General features: G+C 45.5%; 2 protein-coding genes across 2 annotated transcripts in view; both read right to left on the bottom strand.

Annotated features, from left to right (window-relative positions):
* LG1H4orf19 (linkage group 1 C4orf19 homolog) overlaps positions 1 to 9,086 on the bottom strand; it is an 85,551-nt gene extending 76,465 nt beyond the window's left edge. Inside the window, exon 1 of the mRNA XM_005359246.3 lies at positions 8,997 to 9,086. The gene's annotated coding sequence lies outside the window, so the exon portion shown is untranslated. The remainder of the gene's footprint in view (positions 1 to 8,996) is intronic.
* Positions 9,087 to 10,925: 1,839 nt separating this feature from the next.
* Nwd2 (NACHT and WD repeat domain containing 2) overlaps positions 10,926 to 18,621 on the bottom strand; it is a 138,214-nt gene continuing 130,518 nt past the window's right edge. The window contains exon 7 of the mRNA XM_005359244.2: positions 10,926 to 17,230. Within this exon, the coding sequence (XP_005359301.1) occupies positions 13,295 to 17,230 (3,936 nt within the window). The 3' untranslated portion in view covers positions 10,926 to 13,294. The remainder of the gene's footprint in view (positions 17,231 to 18,621) is intronic.

Here is an 18,621-nt window from a genome sequence, read left to right as displayed (position 1 = left end):
AAGAGAGGCCCTATCATACAACAAAAGTATATGCTCAACTATGTTCATAGCAGCATTGTTTGTAATAGCCAGAACCTGGAAACAAGCTAGATGCCCTTCAATGGAACATTGATCTAGTTTTTTGAGACAAGGTCTCTCAGTGGCCTGGAAGTCACCGAGTACGCTATAGGCTGGCTGACCAGTGAGTCCCAGGGATCTGTCCGTCTCTACCTTCTCACCACTGGGATTGCAAGTGCAGGGCACCACATCCTACCTTTTTGTTTCTTTTAAGTGGGCTATGGGACTTGAACTCATATCCTTGTGCTTGTAAGACAGGCACCTGGGCCATCAATCACCCCAATCTCATCAGTGTCACAGCAGATCTCTTCTCTCCCTAAGTTTTTTCTGCCTTCTCCTTTCTTACACTCCAGCCATATGCATATCTTACTATACCACAGTTTAAAACCCTCACGGCGTCTCACTGACCAATACTGTCTCATTACCCAGAATGTGTTTCGAGAGAAGCAGGCACAGGCAGTCTGGGATTTTGAGGTGTGTTTGTAACCTACACTTTAGGATGGAGATTAAATTACATCCTCTGGAGATGGCTAGGATGAATGGTACCAGAGGGCTGTGCCCCAGAGGTGGCTTGGACGCGTTCACCGCTTATCTCCGATCAGCACAAAGGACTTTATGAATTAGAAGCGGATGTGAGAAGTTGTTTTGCTTTGGTGAAATGAGCACGGCCCCCGGTTGGCAGCAGTGTGGGGCTGTTCCCACACCTTCTTTGTGCTGGCTTAGGAGCTGTGTCTCTCAGTACTTATTTCTGGAAAAGGCCCCTGTGAGAGTGAGTCTCTAGTTCCAAGGACTTTTGCTGCTGCTTAAACTCTTGGGTAAGTTCAACCCCCTCATCAAGAGGGGTCCCATTTGTTTCCAAATGAACCTTCCACATGCCCTGCTAGTGGAGAAATCAAAAAGGCAGGAGGGAATTCACGAGTGCTCAGAACACGGTGCATGTCTGTGTTCATTCTTACTATATACTCCATGTTAGAATAAGGCTGAACGGAATCGAAGACCAAGTGCTGAGGCCAGAAGAAGGAGATTTTCCCTACCACACAACCCCAAAGCCCAGAACATCCACCACCACCAACTAAGAACTCTGAAAGCTTGGATGACTGCAGAGGTCAGTACCTGTTTTACAAGGCCAGGCTCCCAGGGTGCTGTCATGTTTCCTGGACCCATCTGCCGGGAGCCTTCTGAAGGCACTTCATGCAGTCCCAGCTCTGGTGCTTGTCCCTAGTGAGATTCTGCTTATTCTTCCCCTTTCTGCTCAACAGCCCTCTTCTCTGCTCCTGCCTCTCACTCTGCTCCTCTCAGGCCCCGTGGCTTTCTTCCTCAGGTCATCACCCCAGCATGTGCTACCATATGTTTGTAAGGCTATGGACTGCCTTTGCCTGCAACGAGACTGTCTGGGCCCATGCTAACCACCTTTATATTCCTAACACTTGGCATAGGCTTGCTCAATGAAAATTAACCAACCAACCAACCAACCAAACAAACAAACTAACAAAATATTTAGTTTTATTCAGTAATACTAGCAAAATAACCAACAGTCAAGCAAAGAAGCAAAACGAAAAACGCAAACTGCTTTTTATGGTGCTAGGTTTACCAACTTGGAATGCACCCTCCACAGCAAGAATATAATGATATTCTTCTTAAAAACCCAACCAAACTAAAACATGAAAATATATAAACACCAAAAGCCAGACCATGTCCATCTCTTTTAAATGTTATAAATGCCCTTTTGTTGTGAAAGCCCTTTATGGAAACGAGGATCAGAGATCACTTTCTCATCCTCCTGAGTTGTCCCACGTTGCCATTTTCTTCAGTCTTTACACTTGGCATAGATCACACTGCAGCAAAATCGGGCCGGCTTTCTCAAGAAACTTCTTCACTTCCTCACACTGGAGCCTTGGCACCCACACAGATGCAAACATGGTGTCATTACTAGCAGCATTTAAAAACTATCCCTGGACAAGTATTTGAGTAGGAAATTTTTATGATAAGGAAATATACGTTGTTAGAAATACAGGGAAGTTTCTTGTGTTCGACCTTGAAAGTTCCTGCTATTTCACGGTGTGGCTTTACCAAGAGGTGAAAAAGAGGTGAACTGAGACGCACCCAGTTCGACAGCCCTCCCATTCTTCCCTTCCATCCTGGACTCAACATGTGCTGATGGTCTAAAGGCCTCATAGGATTCCAGGAAACCGAGGTCCCTGAAGCTAAGGGTCAGATACATCAAGCATGGCCTTGTTGTATCTGACCCTTGCTAGGAAGGAGTAACCCTGGTGTTATATAGGTTGGGAGGCAAGACGAGGACCATTGGCCGAGATTCCTGAAGCCCCATAACAAACAGAAGGCAGGATCCTTCCTTCAGTGCAGTCTTTTCTGCGACAGCCAGTCACAGACACTCTTCTGAGACTCAAGCAAGAACCAAGGTGGAGCAAATGCTTAGTGATAGGAGAAAGTGCAACCCCACTCTCCCCATTTTCTTTCCAAGAGCTCACAGAAGGGAGGGGACAGGAACGAGCAGAGGGAGGTAAAGGGGACAGCACACCTATCACGCACACTACAGCGCCCTGTGCGGTGTGACTGAGATGGTTCCTGACAGGAGGGTGATGTGTGTTCTGCACAGACACATCCGTCCTTGGTGGCCCTGCGAAGTGGTAAATCCACCAGCATTGGTCTATCTGGCTCACACTGGGGTTTAGGGATGGTATCTGCCGAGTGTCTCAATTTGGTAACTTCACCCTCCAAAGCTTGGCTTTTTTTTTTTTTAAATCACATAAAATCAACACCCCCCTTTGCCACTATTAAGTCCTGGAATAAAGACAGGGTATGATTACAACAACCATGCAGCTCGCTCCGCCCCAGTGACCTGTGACTTTGCTGCCTTCCAGTTTGAAGGTGCGCCACCCCAGAGCCACCACTTAGGCCTTGGCTTTGGCAGCAAGAGACCTTTCCCCTCTGGAGACTGTAAGCATCTCACAAGGCAAAACCTGCCCTCAGACCTCCACTGGTGGCCTGGAGTGGGCTTGGCCTGGGCTATGACAGATCCCTGAAGCTTTTATTCTCTCTACACTAAGAACACTTGGCTTCCTTCACCAAAACCAAATCTTAGTGCCGACCGTAAAACCTGCCCTGTCAAGTTTCAAGGAGAACAGAGATAAATTGTATTCCATGAACCAAATCTTGACTGTCTGGTCAATTATTTCTGTTTTATGATTCTCTTTAGAAGTGACTAGAGCATTAAATGCGTCTTGTGACATGCCAGGTGGTTAGCAAACCAGGATTCAAATTGAGGTCACCTTAGTTTTAAAGGTGAATTCTCTCAGCCACCCCACCTTGCCCATCAGAGGTGGAAAACAACCATGCAGTCATTCTAGGAAGGGTCTGCTCTGAAGCACCAGTTCAGAGCACAGTGGTTTGGGGTTAGAGACCTGAATTCTAGCCCCAGGCTTGTGTTTATCCTTGAATCTTTCCCTTACCTGTTTTGGGGTTTTGCCTACAATACCTAAAGTGGGAAGGGTTGGGGCCACTGAATACCCACCCCTTCTAGTCTTGATTCTATCACCTGTGGGCATTCTTGAAGCCTTGGCATAGTTACTTAAGAAAGACTTCAAGGTCAGTGGTCTGACGGCGTAGTTTGTCACGCTTTTAATCCCAGCGCTCATGAGACAGAGGCAGGTGGACTTCTGTGAGTTCCAGGCCACCCTGATCTGCACGGCAAGTTTCAGGTCAGCCAGGGATATACAGTGAGAGCTTCTTTCAAGTATAAATAAATAAATAAATAAGTAAAAGAAACAAGACTTCAAATCAAAGATGATGTGAGGAAATTTGAGATAATAATGGAAGCAATTCTTTTCAACTTTGTACTTCTCCTGGCTCCCCATCCTCATTTTCTGCTAAGCTTCTTGGCTAAATGCAAGTGTCTGATTTCTCCCAAGTCCTAGTCTTGGCTGTCTCAGTAGTGTGTATGCACATACATATAAACCATATATATCTGCTCTATGCATGCAGCCATATCTGATCTTTTCTTTAAGCCCATAACCCTTCTTAAGGATTTTTAGCATAATTCTCTGAGCTATGAGATACTGTGGGGCCTCCCACCGGGGCAGAAAACAGAGGGAGTGTTGTCTGATGATTTCCAGTTAGGCCTAGAACCCAAGGCCTGTCCACCACGTGGCAGCTGTGTCCTTTGTCTGACCCTGACTGACGTGTCTGGCTCTTGGCTTCCTTACCTGTAAAGAAGGAATTCTACCTTAGCTACAGGCACCGGAAGTTGGTGGGTTATGAATAGTGTGCTTGATAAGCAGGCTTTGAAAAGGGCCACAAGGGTCCATCTGTCCTTGAATCCAAGGGACTTTTTTTCTTTTAAATGTGACTTTGTAACTTCTCCCATTAAGAAGTGTGGTCTATTTCTCCATCCCCTGAATTAGAAGTGGCCCCCTGACTTGTTAAAAGCACATACGTTGAAAAAAATGAGTTGATTCAACTGAGCCTAGGCCTCAAAGGGCCTTGCTTCCCTCTTCCTCCTGAAGCCATGGAGAGACACAGGTGGGCAGTCTGTGAACCACTGAGCTCAGCCTCAGGTGCTCCCCAGGTGACTCAGTGGACAGTCAGCTGAAACCCAGAGGCAGTACTGTCTGGTGAGCACGGACACACGAAAGAGCTTGGACAAGACTCACCCAGCTGAAGTCAGCCCAAACTGCTGACCTCCAGGGTCATAAACTCAACAAGCAGTGGTTATTTTAGTGGTCATTTTATGTTTGTTACCAACATGGGTTAATAATTCTGGGGTCATTTGTTACACAGCAACAGATAATAAATGCTGTAGATACGAGCAGTTTTTCAATAAACAGAGGCTAATTATACCTTAGGGCAAAGGTTAATTGAAAATGGGATTTTGGTACCCACAAATTTATGCTGGTTAGTCATTGGTTAGTCATGACTGTAGCAGAAAGAACTAAGAACCAAGACTCAAATTCTGGACTTAGCGGGCAGCTGTATGAATGTCTATAGCATCGTTAGACAAGCTCTTGTTCTCCTTTCGTTTTTCCTCAACTAAAAATTATTTAGAACAAGTGACTCTTTGAGTTTCTTTTTTTCAAAAATACTAAAAGGCAGCTCTGAAATCTGATAGTAATAACAAGAGCAATAATCTTATTATTTGATAGTTTAATCACAGACAAACTTCCCTGAATTCTTTGCTGGTTCGGTTCACAGTGGGCTGTGACTAAAATATCTCCCTGTTATCACAGTGGCCACACACTGAACCCCCGGGGTGGAGTCTCTCTGTGGACTGTGAACCCAAATAGCTAAGCTCATCAGGGATCGGCGAGGAACCAACCTCGTAGCACGCCAATGATTTATAGGTGGAAGGCAGCGTTTGTTCGTTCATTTCTGGGTTGCTGCACATGTTTGGAAGAAGTGATAATTGCTGGCAGTGTAGTCTTTTAAACAAGAAGGATACTGTTTTATAGCTCTAGCCAAAGCTTTGCCTTTACTGCACATGAATGACCAGTTTAGGCACTCAGTCGTTAGATGGGCTAGGGGTGGCGTGGAGAACAACTCGATGAAAAGAAATTTCAGCGTTCTTTTCTGTCGCAGTCTTCTCTGTGGCTAGTGAACAGCAAATTAAAAAAAAAAAAGTACACTGATACAAACTGTGTGCACCTGGGAGTCAGCTTCTACGAGGCCTCCCCTCTCCAGTACAAGATGTTTTTTTCATAGACCATTAATACTCTTCCAAACACAGGCTGTTTTTTTTGCTTTGTGACACAGAGAAGGCCATGTTCAGGCCAACTTGGGCATTAAACAAGACAAAGTCAGGAGACGTTCATCCCAGCAGGAGTTTAAGGTACACGAGAGAGGGTCTCCGTGAGGCAACAGCTTATCTTCACTTCTGCCTTAACACTTCAAAGGTTACATAAGGGAGCAATAAGTTGCTAAAAATATGAACACCATAATCTCATTAAACCCTCTTTCTGTGATGGGAAACAAGCTATGTGAAGTTCAGGGTAATTGTGCCTGCCAGGAGGAGCACGGTATTGAAACAGGGCTTATGTTTACCATCCTGGGGTGGGGGACTTATTTGGATGGTGTGCAAGCTAACATCGAAGACCAGAGTCATTGAAACTTTCTTACAGTTAAGATTGTAGGCACCTAAATAGCTTCTCCATTGCGTCTCTTCTCTGCTCTTCTGTGAATTCGGGTAGCGGCTGCCCTCGGCCATGTTTGTAGATTCCCTCATTCCATCCTTCTCTTTGCAGCCAGAGTAAACTTTCAAGAACACATATGTGCCTTGCTTCAAACTCTTCAAAGGTTTGTCCCAAGATGAGATTCTTGAGGCAGCAGCTGTTTGCGTCCCTAGCACCCTGCCTACTGCCCGGAGTCAGTGGGTTCACACACGTGTGTGGTCTCTAAGGGCAGGTCAGAGTTCACTGGATTTTAGAGAGACACCTGCATGCTGACTAGCGCTCATTGCTCATGGTAAAGTTTCAGACACCATATTAACTAAGCTGCAACCATGGAACTAAGGTCACCATATCTGATCTTGGTTAGCATTCACTGCAACTCAGTAATGTCTAGGGCTCCCGACAACACTGGATCATAGTTTAAGCTATTTAATTATCTGCTTCAGAATGTGTATTTATAGCTCATCACTTTAAGTATGTTTCAAGACGGGGTCATTTTGATGGTCTACAATCTTTCTGAAGGTTCCAATCTCTGTGGGGCCATAGCATGATGGGGGGAGAAACACGAGAAGAAGAACGATTTGATTTTCAGTTTGCTTTCTTTAGTCGTATTTGGAAATAGCCAGAGTAAGAAAAGGTTTTGGCTAGGGGCCAGCACGGCTCTGAGGTCAAGAGCGGGCACTAAAATGACCATGACCGGGCCCCTGCCCCATCTGACCTGCAGACAGGGATTTCTCCATGCCTGTCCTCCCCTAGGATAACCCAATCAGCTCTTGCCAGTTCTTCTTTTCTGAATTATTTAGGGAGACTATCTAACTAGACAACCACTCTAAAGATGAAATCAGAGACAAAATAGGGTCTTTAAGCACAAACCCGACAGAGCCCAAAGATTGAGGGTCCCTGGGATAACGGTAGAATTTGGAACATGTGAGACACTGTTTAGGGAGAGGAAGCTAGCTCCGAGGTTAGTATAGAGTTATTAGAAAACTGGGGTCCTTTCCAAGACGCCCAGGCAATGAGCCGGGGCACCTCTCCTCCAGGCAGTTCTGAGTGGAAAGGGGTCGGCCCCTGCTTTGCGCCTGCGCTGAGCACTGGGTCCTGAGGACAGCTTAGTTTCCGAGAAGTGGTGGGTCGGAAGTGAGGAGCTCCTTCCATTTTTAGGAAAGAGTACATGCTCAAGTGATAAGCAAGTTTTTGTTTCGTTTTAAATTCCAGGTGCGTAAAATCTCTTTGGAATGTAGTGAACACGGGCCGCACTTAAATTCAGACATTATTCAATATCAAACTCTTCACTAACAATGAGGTTCTGGGGACACGAAAAGTTTATTTGTCGAATAAGTGAAGGAACAGGATCACAAGGTGGGCAGAAAGGGTTAGCATCAGAAATGAACCACAAGTCTTGGTCCTGGATGTTACCCATTTTTTCAGTGAGCCTCGGAGCTGGCTGTTTACTGAGTTTTCACACTCTGGAGAAACACAAGCAATCCAGCCCTCTCCTTAATGACGGGAGCTCCTTATCGTTGTTCATAGAGACATGGATTTTTACCTAAGGGGCTTGGGCGGTGTATCAGGGAAACTGGTGCTTACATGCAGAGGGCTAATGTATCCTTCTTCAAATAGTATTAACTGGGAAATTGTATGGAAGGAAAAACTTCAGCAAATATAGAACGTACCACCTCTAGAAACAACTACTCTCATTTCTTTTCCCATCTACTTTACAGGTTTTTCTTTTCTCCAGCAATTATTCTTCACTCTATCTACGTTACAACCACCGAAAGCATCCATCCCCAAGGTACGACCACCACAACGTTCGCATTAAACAGTGGCAGGGAGACACAAACACCGTTTCTTTTCATCTGAAGCGTCTCCCCAAACACCCACTTCCTCTACATTCATTGCGCAAGTCTCTATACCACGATGGAAAAGAAAACGTTCTGAGTCACTGGAGATGGGGTTATTTTGTTTTGCTTTTAAGGTTAATTACGGTCCCGGGAGGGATAAAAGCTCCGTTCATATCTGTCCGGTATCCCTGGGAAATACTTCATTGGCGATTTTTATGAAAATGGCACTTCATCAAGATTCTCCAGGCCACGGAGACCCAGGTGACCGACCTGGGAGACGCTTGCCTATTAAATATTTACAGCGTGAGACCATTTAACCGTTTGCATCTGGCGCCCACTCTCCTAGACCCAGGCTCTTGCGGAGCACCGCAGTGTCGCCGTCCCTCTAAGCACCCTCGCCATCTCCTTAGACCCCATCCCAGAACCCAAGGGCACTTCAAAGAAAGGGCGCGCGGGGCAAGGGCGCACGGGGCGGGGGTGGGTGGGTGGAGGACAGTCAAATGTTCTTTCCCGATTTATTTCTTAAAAGTCCCACATGCTTATATTATATATGGTGAACCCCCAACACAGGCAGATGGGAAAATCTCTTGCAATCTGTCCAGTTTAAGTTCCCAGGCACGGCTGAGAGTTCATGAATTGGGAGTTTAAAAATAAACCATTTTATACAACCAGCACGGGTGCCTTTATTTTGGGGACCTGAACTATGTCGTCCGCCTCTCTTCCCGCGCCTTGACTGAATTCCGTGACTTTCCCTGAACTCATCAAACCCTGGGTTGCCTCGTCTCGTTTCTCCCCGCGTCCCTCCAAGAGAAGGGGAACCGAGAAGTAAGAGCGACTGAGTAACGAAGCGGGGACTCCCGCTCAGGACCAAACCTCCTCCCCCGACGCAGAGCCCGGTGCTGGCCGGGGTGCTGCTTACCTGCGGCGGGGCGGCGTCTCCAGGGTCGGGGCGCCCATGGCTTCGCGGGCCTCGGGCGTCCGCGCTGGGACACGCGAGTGGGTCAGTGCCTCCCGGAGCCCTCCGCGCTGCTGCAGCCGGGCCGCGGTCATTGGGCCGGTGCGTCACGTGGGCGGGCAGCGGGCGAGCCTCCCAGCCCCGGGTAACCCTTTACCTGCGCCCGGCCGGCAGCGCAGGCTGCAGGGACTAGGGGAAGTCCCGTGATCCAGGCTTGAGTGAGAGGTCAGGGAAGCAACTGGCATTAGCTGCCAGATCGAGCGCGCACTGCTTGTCGCCTGCCTAATGGCTAGACAAACAGCCCGGACGCCGCTGCGACGGTCATTCCCAGGGGCTACCCGCTTGCCTGTGTCCTAAAGGCTATCCTGGGAGGAGTGGAAGAAGAACCCCAGTTCCAGACCCTTTCCCTTGGGATATCAGGATGTGCGACGCTCCATCAAACGCACGGAGCTTTACCTGTGATGGGTGGAGAATCGGTGGCTTAATCCTGAAATTCGGTTTAAGTTTTGGGTCTTCTTTCCACCTGGCCCAGAAGCTGTGGAGTTTGCCGCAAAAATGTGTTGAGCAACTGCGCCATCTAGCTTACTCGTTTTCCTCTCCTTGTTCCACCGCTTGCGGGGAGAGGGGATAAAACGCGATGCTGAAGAAGGAACTGGGCAGACCTCCCAAAGACCTAAGACCCTTGGTTTCTCAGTGTTTGCATTTGAGATGCCCTCTGCCTTCACAGGCATTCTCTACTGTCTGTGGGAGAACATTTAATGTTTTTTTTTGGGGGGGGGCATTCTAGTACTAAAATAGTTGTGCACTTTTAAATGGTAGATGGATGACTGAATTTATACGTTGTTAAATGTTATTTGTTTGATTTGAAGAAAAATATTCTTGTCACAGTAAGTGACACTCAGGTTAAATTTCCAACCTTGTCAGAAATTTTCGTGGGATACTGGTCCATTTAGAAATGTATTAGACTATTCTAATAAAAAAAAAAGACTTTGGAATTTGTCTTGGGTTTTTGAGTCAGAGGGGAGAAACTTTGAGGTTCACTCCAGCCAGAAAGAAATGAGGGTAAGGAACTTGATAATGTATTTAGTTTTCTTTTAAACGTTGGATTTTGAGGTTTTGAGAGTATGTTGAGAACTACATACATGGTTTCATCTGATTATAGTATACATTGCTGAAGATTTCTGATACTGCCATGTTTAAAGATAGCCTTTTTTGTTGGTGTGTATAGGAATTCTCAGACGTGTGTGTGTGTGTGTGTGTGTGTGTGTGTGTGTGTGTGTAACACGGTATCTCAGAAGGTTCTCTTAAGTCTTTCTCACTCACCTTGGAATTTATGAGTGGTTCTAGTCCTTGACAACCATCTTTCCATGCTCCAGCCACAAGAAGAAGTTGTGTGTCCTTTCAGATGTAAGCAAAGAACTTATTTTCTCCCTGTTTTCTTGTTGCATCTGAAATTCTAGCAGGCAAGAGCTATTTTATTTACCTCTGTGTTCTTGGTGAAATTTGTGATTAGGTAAATATTTGCCAATTGAATTCATCAACTATCTCCATATACTGGAGAAAAGGAAAAAATAAATCACAAAACAAACTCAGTCATTTCTGGTAACTTCCAGTGACCTTTAACAAACTAACTGAATCTCACACCTGTAAATTAGTAAATATCTTAGAAGTTACTGTCAAAGTGACTACTGGGTATCAACTTCTTTATTTTAATGTGCTTTTAAAAAGTTACCAAAGATGTGGTGATCCACTGGAGTCACATCCACAGTCCTTTATGTCTAAACATATATATATATATACACACACACATATATAATACATATTATATAATATATAATATATTATTACTCCTATAAATGTGGAGTAGTAATACCAAACTCACAAGGCTAAGGTGTTAGGTGACATGGCTTTGTGCCTGGAAACTCCCGGAACAATCCTAGCGTACCTTTGGTAAATTTGAATAATTACTGGTACTTGAGGTCTTCTACTTCTGGCCAACCTCAGCGGTGAAAAACTAAACAGCACTCAAACCTAAGTAGCTCATCTTTTATTCATACAAACGATACATACACAAGACTGTATATTGTTTGAACACTGAAATAATTTTCTAGTGTAACAACTCTGTAACAAAATTTGACTAAATGTAACATTTATGAAAATATAAATCTCTGATTGGGTAATTCATCCCAACGATACAAAGTTTACATAAAAACATTCAATATGAGCTATCAGTTGCAAACAGGTTAGGAAAAATCATTCAGGCCACTTGATGTACTCTATTGGCTTTTACACAGAACACTCACACACTACATTTAATCCATCTAGGCATTTAATTCTTAGAAATGTATGGCATGGAGGATCAACCGATAATGACAGCAATAAGAATGTGTTGGCTGAAGAGCTAATAGTATGGACTCCAGATGATGGGTATATGGATCTTAGCCCTCCCTGGGCTTCCACCTACTGGTTGGTAGCTACACTAGGAGGGACACACTGAAGCAAGTGTTTCCCCATGCGTAGGCTGTTGATATCCAAGTGATGCCTTCAAACACTTGCATGTTAAATCCTTTCACAGGGGAAAAGCAGTTGACTTGGATTCTCTATGGGTTTAGATAATTTTTGTTTTCCTGTTGTGTCGGTCACAGCTGTGACATGTTTCTCATATTACTCCCAGAATCCCCACCAGGCGTACAGGCTGTAGCAGAACCCATCACCTCCTTTGTTTTGCAGTCCACAGAAACAATTCAGTGGTGGGGTTAAGGATCAGGCTACAGATGCATGATGAATTCGCAGCAGAGCTGGGATGAAAATAAGCCGGTTCCTTGTTTGCTGTTCTGATTTAAGCAGCTTCCACTTTCAAAGAAAATCAAACCAGCCGCCGCTGGTGATTCCCTTCAAAGTTCTTCCACAACATGCCATGTGGAGGACATGGAAGGAAGAACATCACTTTCACTTTCTGAGACACATTTTCCTTCAAATTGGTAAGGTTGTTGTTGTTGTTTTTTTTTTTTTTAATATACCATTTCAGAGTTTCTGCTTTGAAATGGCAAGACTAGGAAAGTCCTCCGGTCTGGAAGTGGAGCGGATAAAGAAGCATACATACGGTGTATAGAAGTAAGAAAGTGATTACAAACAGGGCTGAGAAAAGCCTTTGGACACCCTTAAGATGTATGGACTGTTTTAGCACAGAGACAGGCATATTCAGTATGTCCCAGGGTATTTGGTCGTTTATCTGCACGTCACACAGGAGAGAGGACGATGAGAGTAAGGCAATGTCATCAGTAGTTCAGAGATGGCGTGTTTCAAAAGCTCGCTTTCTAGTAAGAGATACTGCAGGGGTGTGGGAAGTAACTTGGGTTTCCCAGCAGCTGACTGAAGAGCACAGACTCTTGCCAGTACAATGAAAGAAATGAGCAGGTGTTTCAGCCAAGTTTGTGATGCCCTTTCTGTAATTCTTTACACTCAGCACAAAAAAAACGTATCTCAGGAAAAGGTGTGAAAAGATTGCGGTTTCTTATCAAGTGGGTTCTCTTGCAATCCAAGACAGAAACAGTTTAAAAATGATATATTCCATTACACAGAAACCTGGGCATGCAGTCGTTGTGTGTTTTAGTAAAGACTGACTCCCCATGTTCAATAGCCCTATAATAGTGGTAGTTAGATATTGTCCCCGTCTGTTCGCCATCACACATTTTTATGTGGCCACTTGGGAAACTGGAACACATCTGGACATCTTTCTTACACACGTTTGCACCGTTAGACCTCTTGTGTGCAGACGAGGGTTACACAGTTGTCAGGAGTGAGAAACGTAAAGAGAGATTAAGGCCTCAGTTTGCTATGACGCCACCATGCAGAGCCAGAGAGCTCCCTGCTCTCACGGCTCCAGCTGGCTTCTGTGGAACTGATTTCAGTCCAACAGCTCTGGTTTGTCTCCTCTGCATCAGTGTAGTGAATTGTGCTAATTCTTATTACACAGCAAATTTAAAAAACTTGATCCTCTCTCTTCTAGGTGAAATGGCCATTTTACTAATACATAGAGACGTTCCCTATTTGCTTAATACATTTGGACTGAAAGATGGCACCCAAGTTGAGTCTCATAGTTCTGTTCTTCTCATGAGGGTATTAGTACTTGAGAGTTCCAGATCTTCCCTGCTTTTAAGAAATAAGCAGCTTATCATTTATGATGCAGAAGACGTACTTTGCTTTTTTTTTCCCTGTTGTATGTGGATTATGTATTTCAGTTGAGCAGGATAAACATCACATCAGTTATCTGGCGTATAACTGTGGCCTCGGGATTCTAGGGCAGCACACACCCGGTCGTAACACGAGTTGTGTTTCTTGGAGGGTGTTGCCTCATTGGACTCTGAGGAGTCACTCACTGTGATGGGGCTGTCTCTTGCAAAGACCTCCGTGGACTCTCTCCAGAGGCAGTCCACAGACACTTTGAAGGAGTAGCTGCTCGACTTTGGCCTGGATGTCTGTGTTGCATTGTTGAAGATCTGCCTGCTGTTGGAGGTGGCAATTTTGATTTTAAGCGCGGCATCTACGCGGTCCACAACCGTGTATATCCCTATACTCCCATCGTCGAAGCCGACAATGATGTTCAGGTGTCTCTGAGAGAGTGCCAGGAAAGTTGGTGTTTTGTAAAGGGAGCAAGCACCGATGTTTTTGCCATCAGCCAGTCTCATCACGATTAAGCTAGATACCGCATCATTTTCCTCTTCCTCCTCGTCCCCATTCCGGAAACAAATATATACCAGGTAGCGACCATCTCGAGAGAGTCTCTGCCTCCAGATGACCCCAGAGGCGTGAACCACCCTCAATTTTCCACTGTGTAAATCTAGCACATTGATATTTTCATCTCCCCGGGATATAATGCCTAGCTTCCCATTGGGAGAAATTTCAAAATCCTCCAGGTTTTTCAAGAAGTTGCTTGGAAGCTGCACACGTCGACAGATCACTTCGTCGGTCAGACTCCAGATGTTTACCGTCTCAGCAGATGTGATAAACACGATAATGTCAGGGCAGTCGGGGATCAACTTAAAATTCACAATGGTGATCCCATCCTCGCAGCAAAATTTCTTGGTGATACTCCCTGTCCAAAGACTGACTGCCAGCACTTTGCTTTTCGTCATTCCTACCACGAAGGTGTTTGCAGAGGTGATAAAGGCGTTTTGCAATGTGGTCAAGATGTTGCAGACCCTGTGGCCCGTGGCCAGTCTCCAAACCCTGGAGGCATTTTCCTCACAGAGAGAGACCACAAACTGGTCATTATGTGTAATCAGCAGCTGAGATATCCTCTGCCCGTTGATTCGGAAGAGGTTTTCCCCACTGCTGGTATGCCAGACGTATTGGCTGCTTTTGTCGTCTGATGTCACCATTATGTCTCCAGCGGATGTTAACACACAATGTTCAACTATGCCTTCATGCTTAAATACTGCTTCAATGAACCCGCTGCTGAAGTTCCACTTGTGGACGCAGTCCGAGCCATCCAGAGAGTAGATGATTTCCCCTCTGGTAGGCAACACCAGGCTCTGGATGGGCTTTCCTGTTTTATCTATGTTGGACATCGCTGTGATTATGTCTATATCCCAAATGGAAAGAACCCCGCTGGTGGACAAAGACAGGAGCATATTGTGGTGACTAGATTTTACCAACTTAACTATGGTACCTGAGATTTCCTGCAGGCTTGCCATGCACTGGCCTGTGTCCCGCCTCCAGAAGAACACGGCTGGCGTACTCTCCATGGTGGCAATGATACAGTCTCCATTTTTGGAGAGCACGGCGGATATAAATCTCTCATTGTGCCTGGCCCTGAACTTCTCAGCTACCTTCCACATGCCAGTGTCCAAGAGTTCAATGCTCAGGGCTTTACAGATCAGAATTGCACTCTGGTCCTCCGAAAGTTCGATGCTCACCACCTCGCTATCTTCTTTTCGGCAGTCAAAGTCTTCCGTCAGCTGGGGGTTGGATATGTCCTCTGTATTCCAGACAGAGAGGCTCCCCTCACTGTCCACCATGACCATCTCTTGAGCTGTGTCCAGGATGAGGAGAAACTTTACAAAGCCGCCTGAAAATTCTGACGTCACGGTGCATAACTTTTCTCCACTCCCTAAGTGGAAAATGGTGGTATTGTTGAGGTACTGACCACAGAAAGCATACACCCCATCGAGAGAGCACTGGACACAGGTCACTTCATACCAGCAGTGGAACTGGTAAAGGGGCCATCCGTACAGCAGATCGATGACGGTGACATCTTTGCTGGCTTCCAGCCACGCAAGGGCATGCTTGACAGAGAGTGTGAATCCGTTGATGTAGGTGGAGCCACTCCCGTGCTTGGTCCCTTTGATTTCCACCTCAGACAGAAGGCAGGAATTGACATTGTCATAAATCAGCAAGGTGTTGTTTGTTGTAGCAACCACGAGGTACTTCTCGTCACCCGTGAGCTTCATGCCTAAGATGACAGACTGGGCTGTGGTGATTTGCCTGAGTAGCTGGCGAGTTTCTACATCCCATGTGCTGATGGAGCCATTTTCTAATGCTGTGAGAACCGTGCTGGGATTACAGGTGGGCAGAATCTCCGTGACGTGCAGGTGACTGGCTGCTAAGGGGAGGCGCTCGGGGCTGTATGTCACATCCATGGATGAATGAAGAGGAACAATGGAGCAGTATTTGGGTCCATCTTTGTCACATTCTAAAAGAAGATGTCTAAGTTTGGGCAGGGAACTCACAACAGGCAGCAGCCTTTGCTGAAGCTCCGCTGAAAGGGAACCTGGGAAGGTGATGACCTTATTTCTGATGCCACGGAGCGTGCTGGCTAGGAACTTCAGCTCTTTCTCTTGTGAGTAGTTGTAGGCCAGTTCTATGTCCGCAAGCACTTTGTCGAACTGACCAATTTTGATCATGGTGTAAAGCCAGCTGAAGTTCATGATGATTCCGTAAAGCAGGTCATCTGTTTTCCCACACCTCGTCAGATGATACAGGAGCTCAGACATTTTCCGGTGGTTGACGAAAAAGATGTCAGGCTCTAATGGGTTACACTGGAAAACCCAGGGCTGGTCTGGGGCCTGCCTGTCAAAGGATGCTTGTTCCATGAAGTGTTTTTCTTCCTCGAGCAGGCTTCTGTTCTCTAAGTCAAGGCAGCCATTCAAGTAGGGGTCTTCCAGGCAGAATGCTTTCCTCCTGCCTCCCGACCACACACCTAGGAAGTAATCAGCCAGGATCGTGTGCATCTCGCGAAGGTTTCTGTCCTCCTGAAGATACAGCTTCTGAGCTATGAGCTGCAGGTGTCTGTTGGCCCAGACTAAGAGTGTGACATTCTTCACGTGCCTTTCTATTAAGTATCCATTGAGACCCTCCTTGAGCCTTGCAATGTACAGGTAAGGTACTCTCAGGGGATTGCTAGGTCTGGAGTTCTCATTGAGTTCATTCATAACGCTGTTGTCTAGAGCTAACACGTCCTCCAGTTCCATTTCACTCAAACCCATTTTGGCCATGGTGATGTAACCCAGAGCTCTGGAGACCAGCTTTTGACCACACTTCTTCTCCAAGGACCAGAATAACTGCTCTATACTTTCATGGACAGTCACACAGAGGGAAGATTCATCTACATCCTTGTGAGACCTCCAATGTCTCACCTCCCTGAAAGTCAGGTTCACGAACATGGGCAGAGTGCATTTGGAGAATGCATTGTTTACATAAATCTGCTGGCCTGATGTGACCTTCCTTTTGACCCTCAGCAGCTGGTGTTTGAGGACCTGGCTGCACATCTTTCTGTCCCGGGGAATCAGCTCAATGTAGCTGTCTTCTTCGTGGATAAGGCACCTTAGTTTCTGCAGGATTCCATGTTTATTGGGCAGGGTGGAGAGGACGATCCGCACGAACCGGGGAAGGTGAGCAGGCAGCCACCAGAGCTTCCTTGCGTCGTCACTCTCCGAGAGCTGCTCTAGGGCATCAAATATTATCACCAGGGGTCTCTGCAGTGAGGACTCATTCAACAGGTTGATAAATAAGTCACGAAGGTCATGGATCTTCTTAGGATAGTTTTGAACCAGACACCTGTAGTTGACTGCCAGCTGTTCACAAACACTTAGAAGGAGTGTCCTCAGATCAATACTCATGTCTGTCGTCCCTAGAAATCTCACGATGACAACCGGGTCAGCGTCTGGCCCTGTGTCTTCATGTAACCAGCCATAAGCCTAAAACATATAAGCAAAGTTTAGAATAGGGCTGTGCCCTTACACCACAGTAATCAAAGAAGATCTTCCCTTAGAGCTCAGACTAAAAACAGCCCTGATCTAAGAAAGGCCCAGACCATCTGGGAAGGCCAAATGGTGCCATAAAGCTCCTGTGCAGATCTGCAGGTGGGACTCACAGGCAGTAAAATCGTAAATTCTTCTCTGTAAGGAAATGTTTGTTCGAATTCTAAAAGCTACAGAGTATTCAATAATCATGAATCTGGATACATCGTCTGATCATTTTTTCATCTAAATCCCTAACTTTGGATAGCTGTTAGCACACAGTATATACTTAGCGTTTGTTTTAGTGGCTGATTTAAGTAATGGTTTATAAATTACATTGAGTAAATGTTTCCATTAATTGAGAATATATAATTCCATACATGGACGACCAATTTCTAGTTAATTATAATGTAATAAAATATTGACCATCAATATAGTATGTTAAATGGAATCTTTTGTAACTGATGGGTATTTATCATAAAAATCTGTACAATTTGAGACTAGCGAGGTGGCTCACAGTTAATATTATATTAGCATCCATATCAATTGGCTCACAACCACCTATAACTCCAGCTCCAGGAGACCGTCACCCTTTTCTAGCCTCTGAGGGTACTTATGCTCAAGTTCACATACCGCCCCTCCCAGACACATACACAATACACATAATTAAAAATAAGAATAAATCTTTACAAACATCCACAGAATTCTGGTTCTATGAGGTTAATTAATGGCTGTGCTTTCTGGTGTTCCACAGACCAGACAGACAGGTAGCCATTGTTGCACCTGTTGTCTCTGAAGGGCAGGAGGATGGACAGAGATAATTTATAGATCTATAATCTTATAGACAGAGGAGGGGAAACTGAAGCCCAGGCGAAATCACAGTTGAGTCGTCATTAGAAGCCCAATCAAAGCAGAGGCCCTGTCTGCTTCCATCCCACATGTTCTTCTATCTTCCCATCTCCCCATCCCCCACTTCCTTCCAGAGCTAGGGGAGAAAAGTATATAGAGACCACAGAAATTTAGTATTGTTTTTTTTTTTTTGGCTGGAAAGTCAAAGCTGAGAAGGAATCTGATCAAGTACAAAACATCCCTCCAGAGAGCAGTTTTAGAGACATAAAGCCTTTCTGCCATTCTATTATCATGAAGACTCTTTAGGAAAAAAGGGCACTAGTCCATAAATTCTATGACTTATTATAGTTGGATTTTTTCCTATAAATTAGGAAACTTAGATCTCTGAGATAGTTCAGATTAAGAAAAAAGTAAAATTTAAGATCCATGGATCCAGGGACTTCAGTAGAGGCCTCCAAGTACCCTGTGAAGTCAGTGGACATGGTCATCGGTGGCCTGGT

The sequence above is a fragment of the Microtus ochrogaster genome, linkage group LG1, assembly GCF_000317375.1.
Source record: "Microtus ochrogaster isolate Prairie Vole_2 linkage group LG1, MicOch1.0, whole genome shotgun sequence".
Classification (NCBI taxonomy): domain Eukaryota; kingdom Metazoa; phylum Chordata; class Mammalia; order Rodentia; family Cricetidae; genus Microtus; species Microtus ochrogaster.
This window is presented reverse-complemented; position numbering and strand designations above follow the sequence as displayed.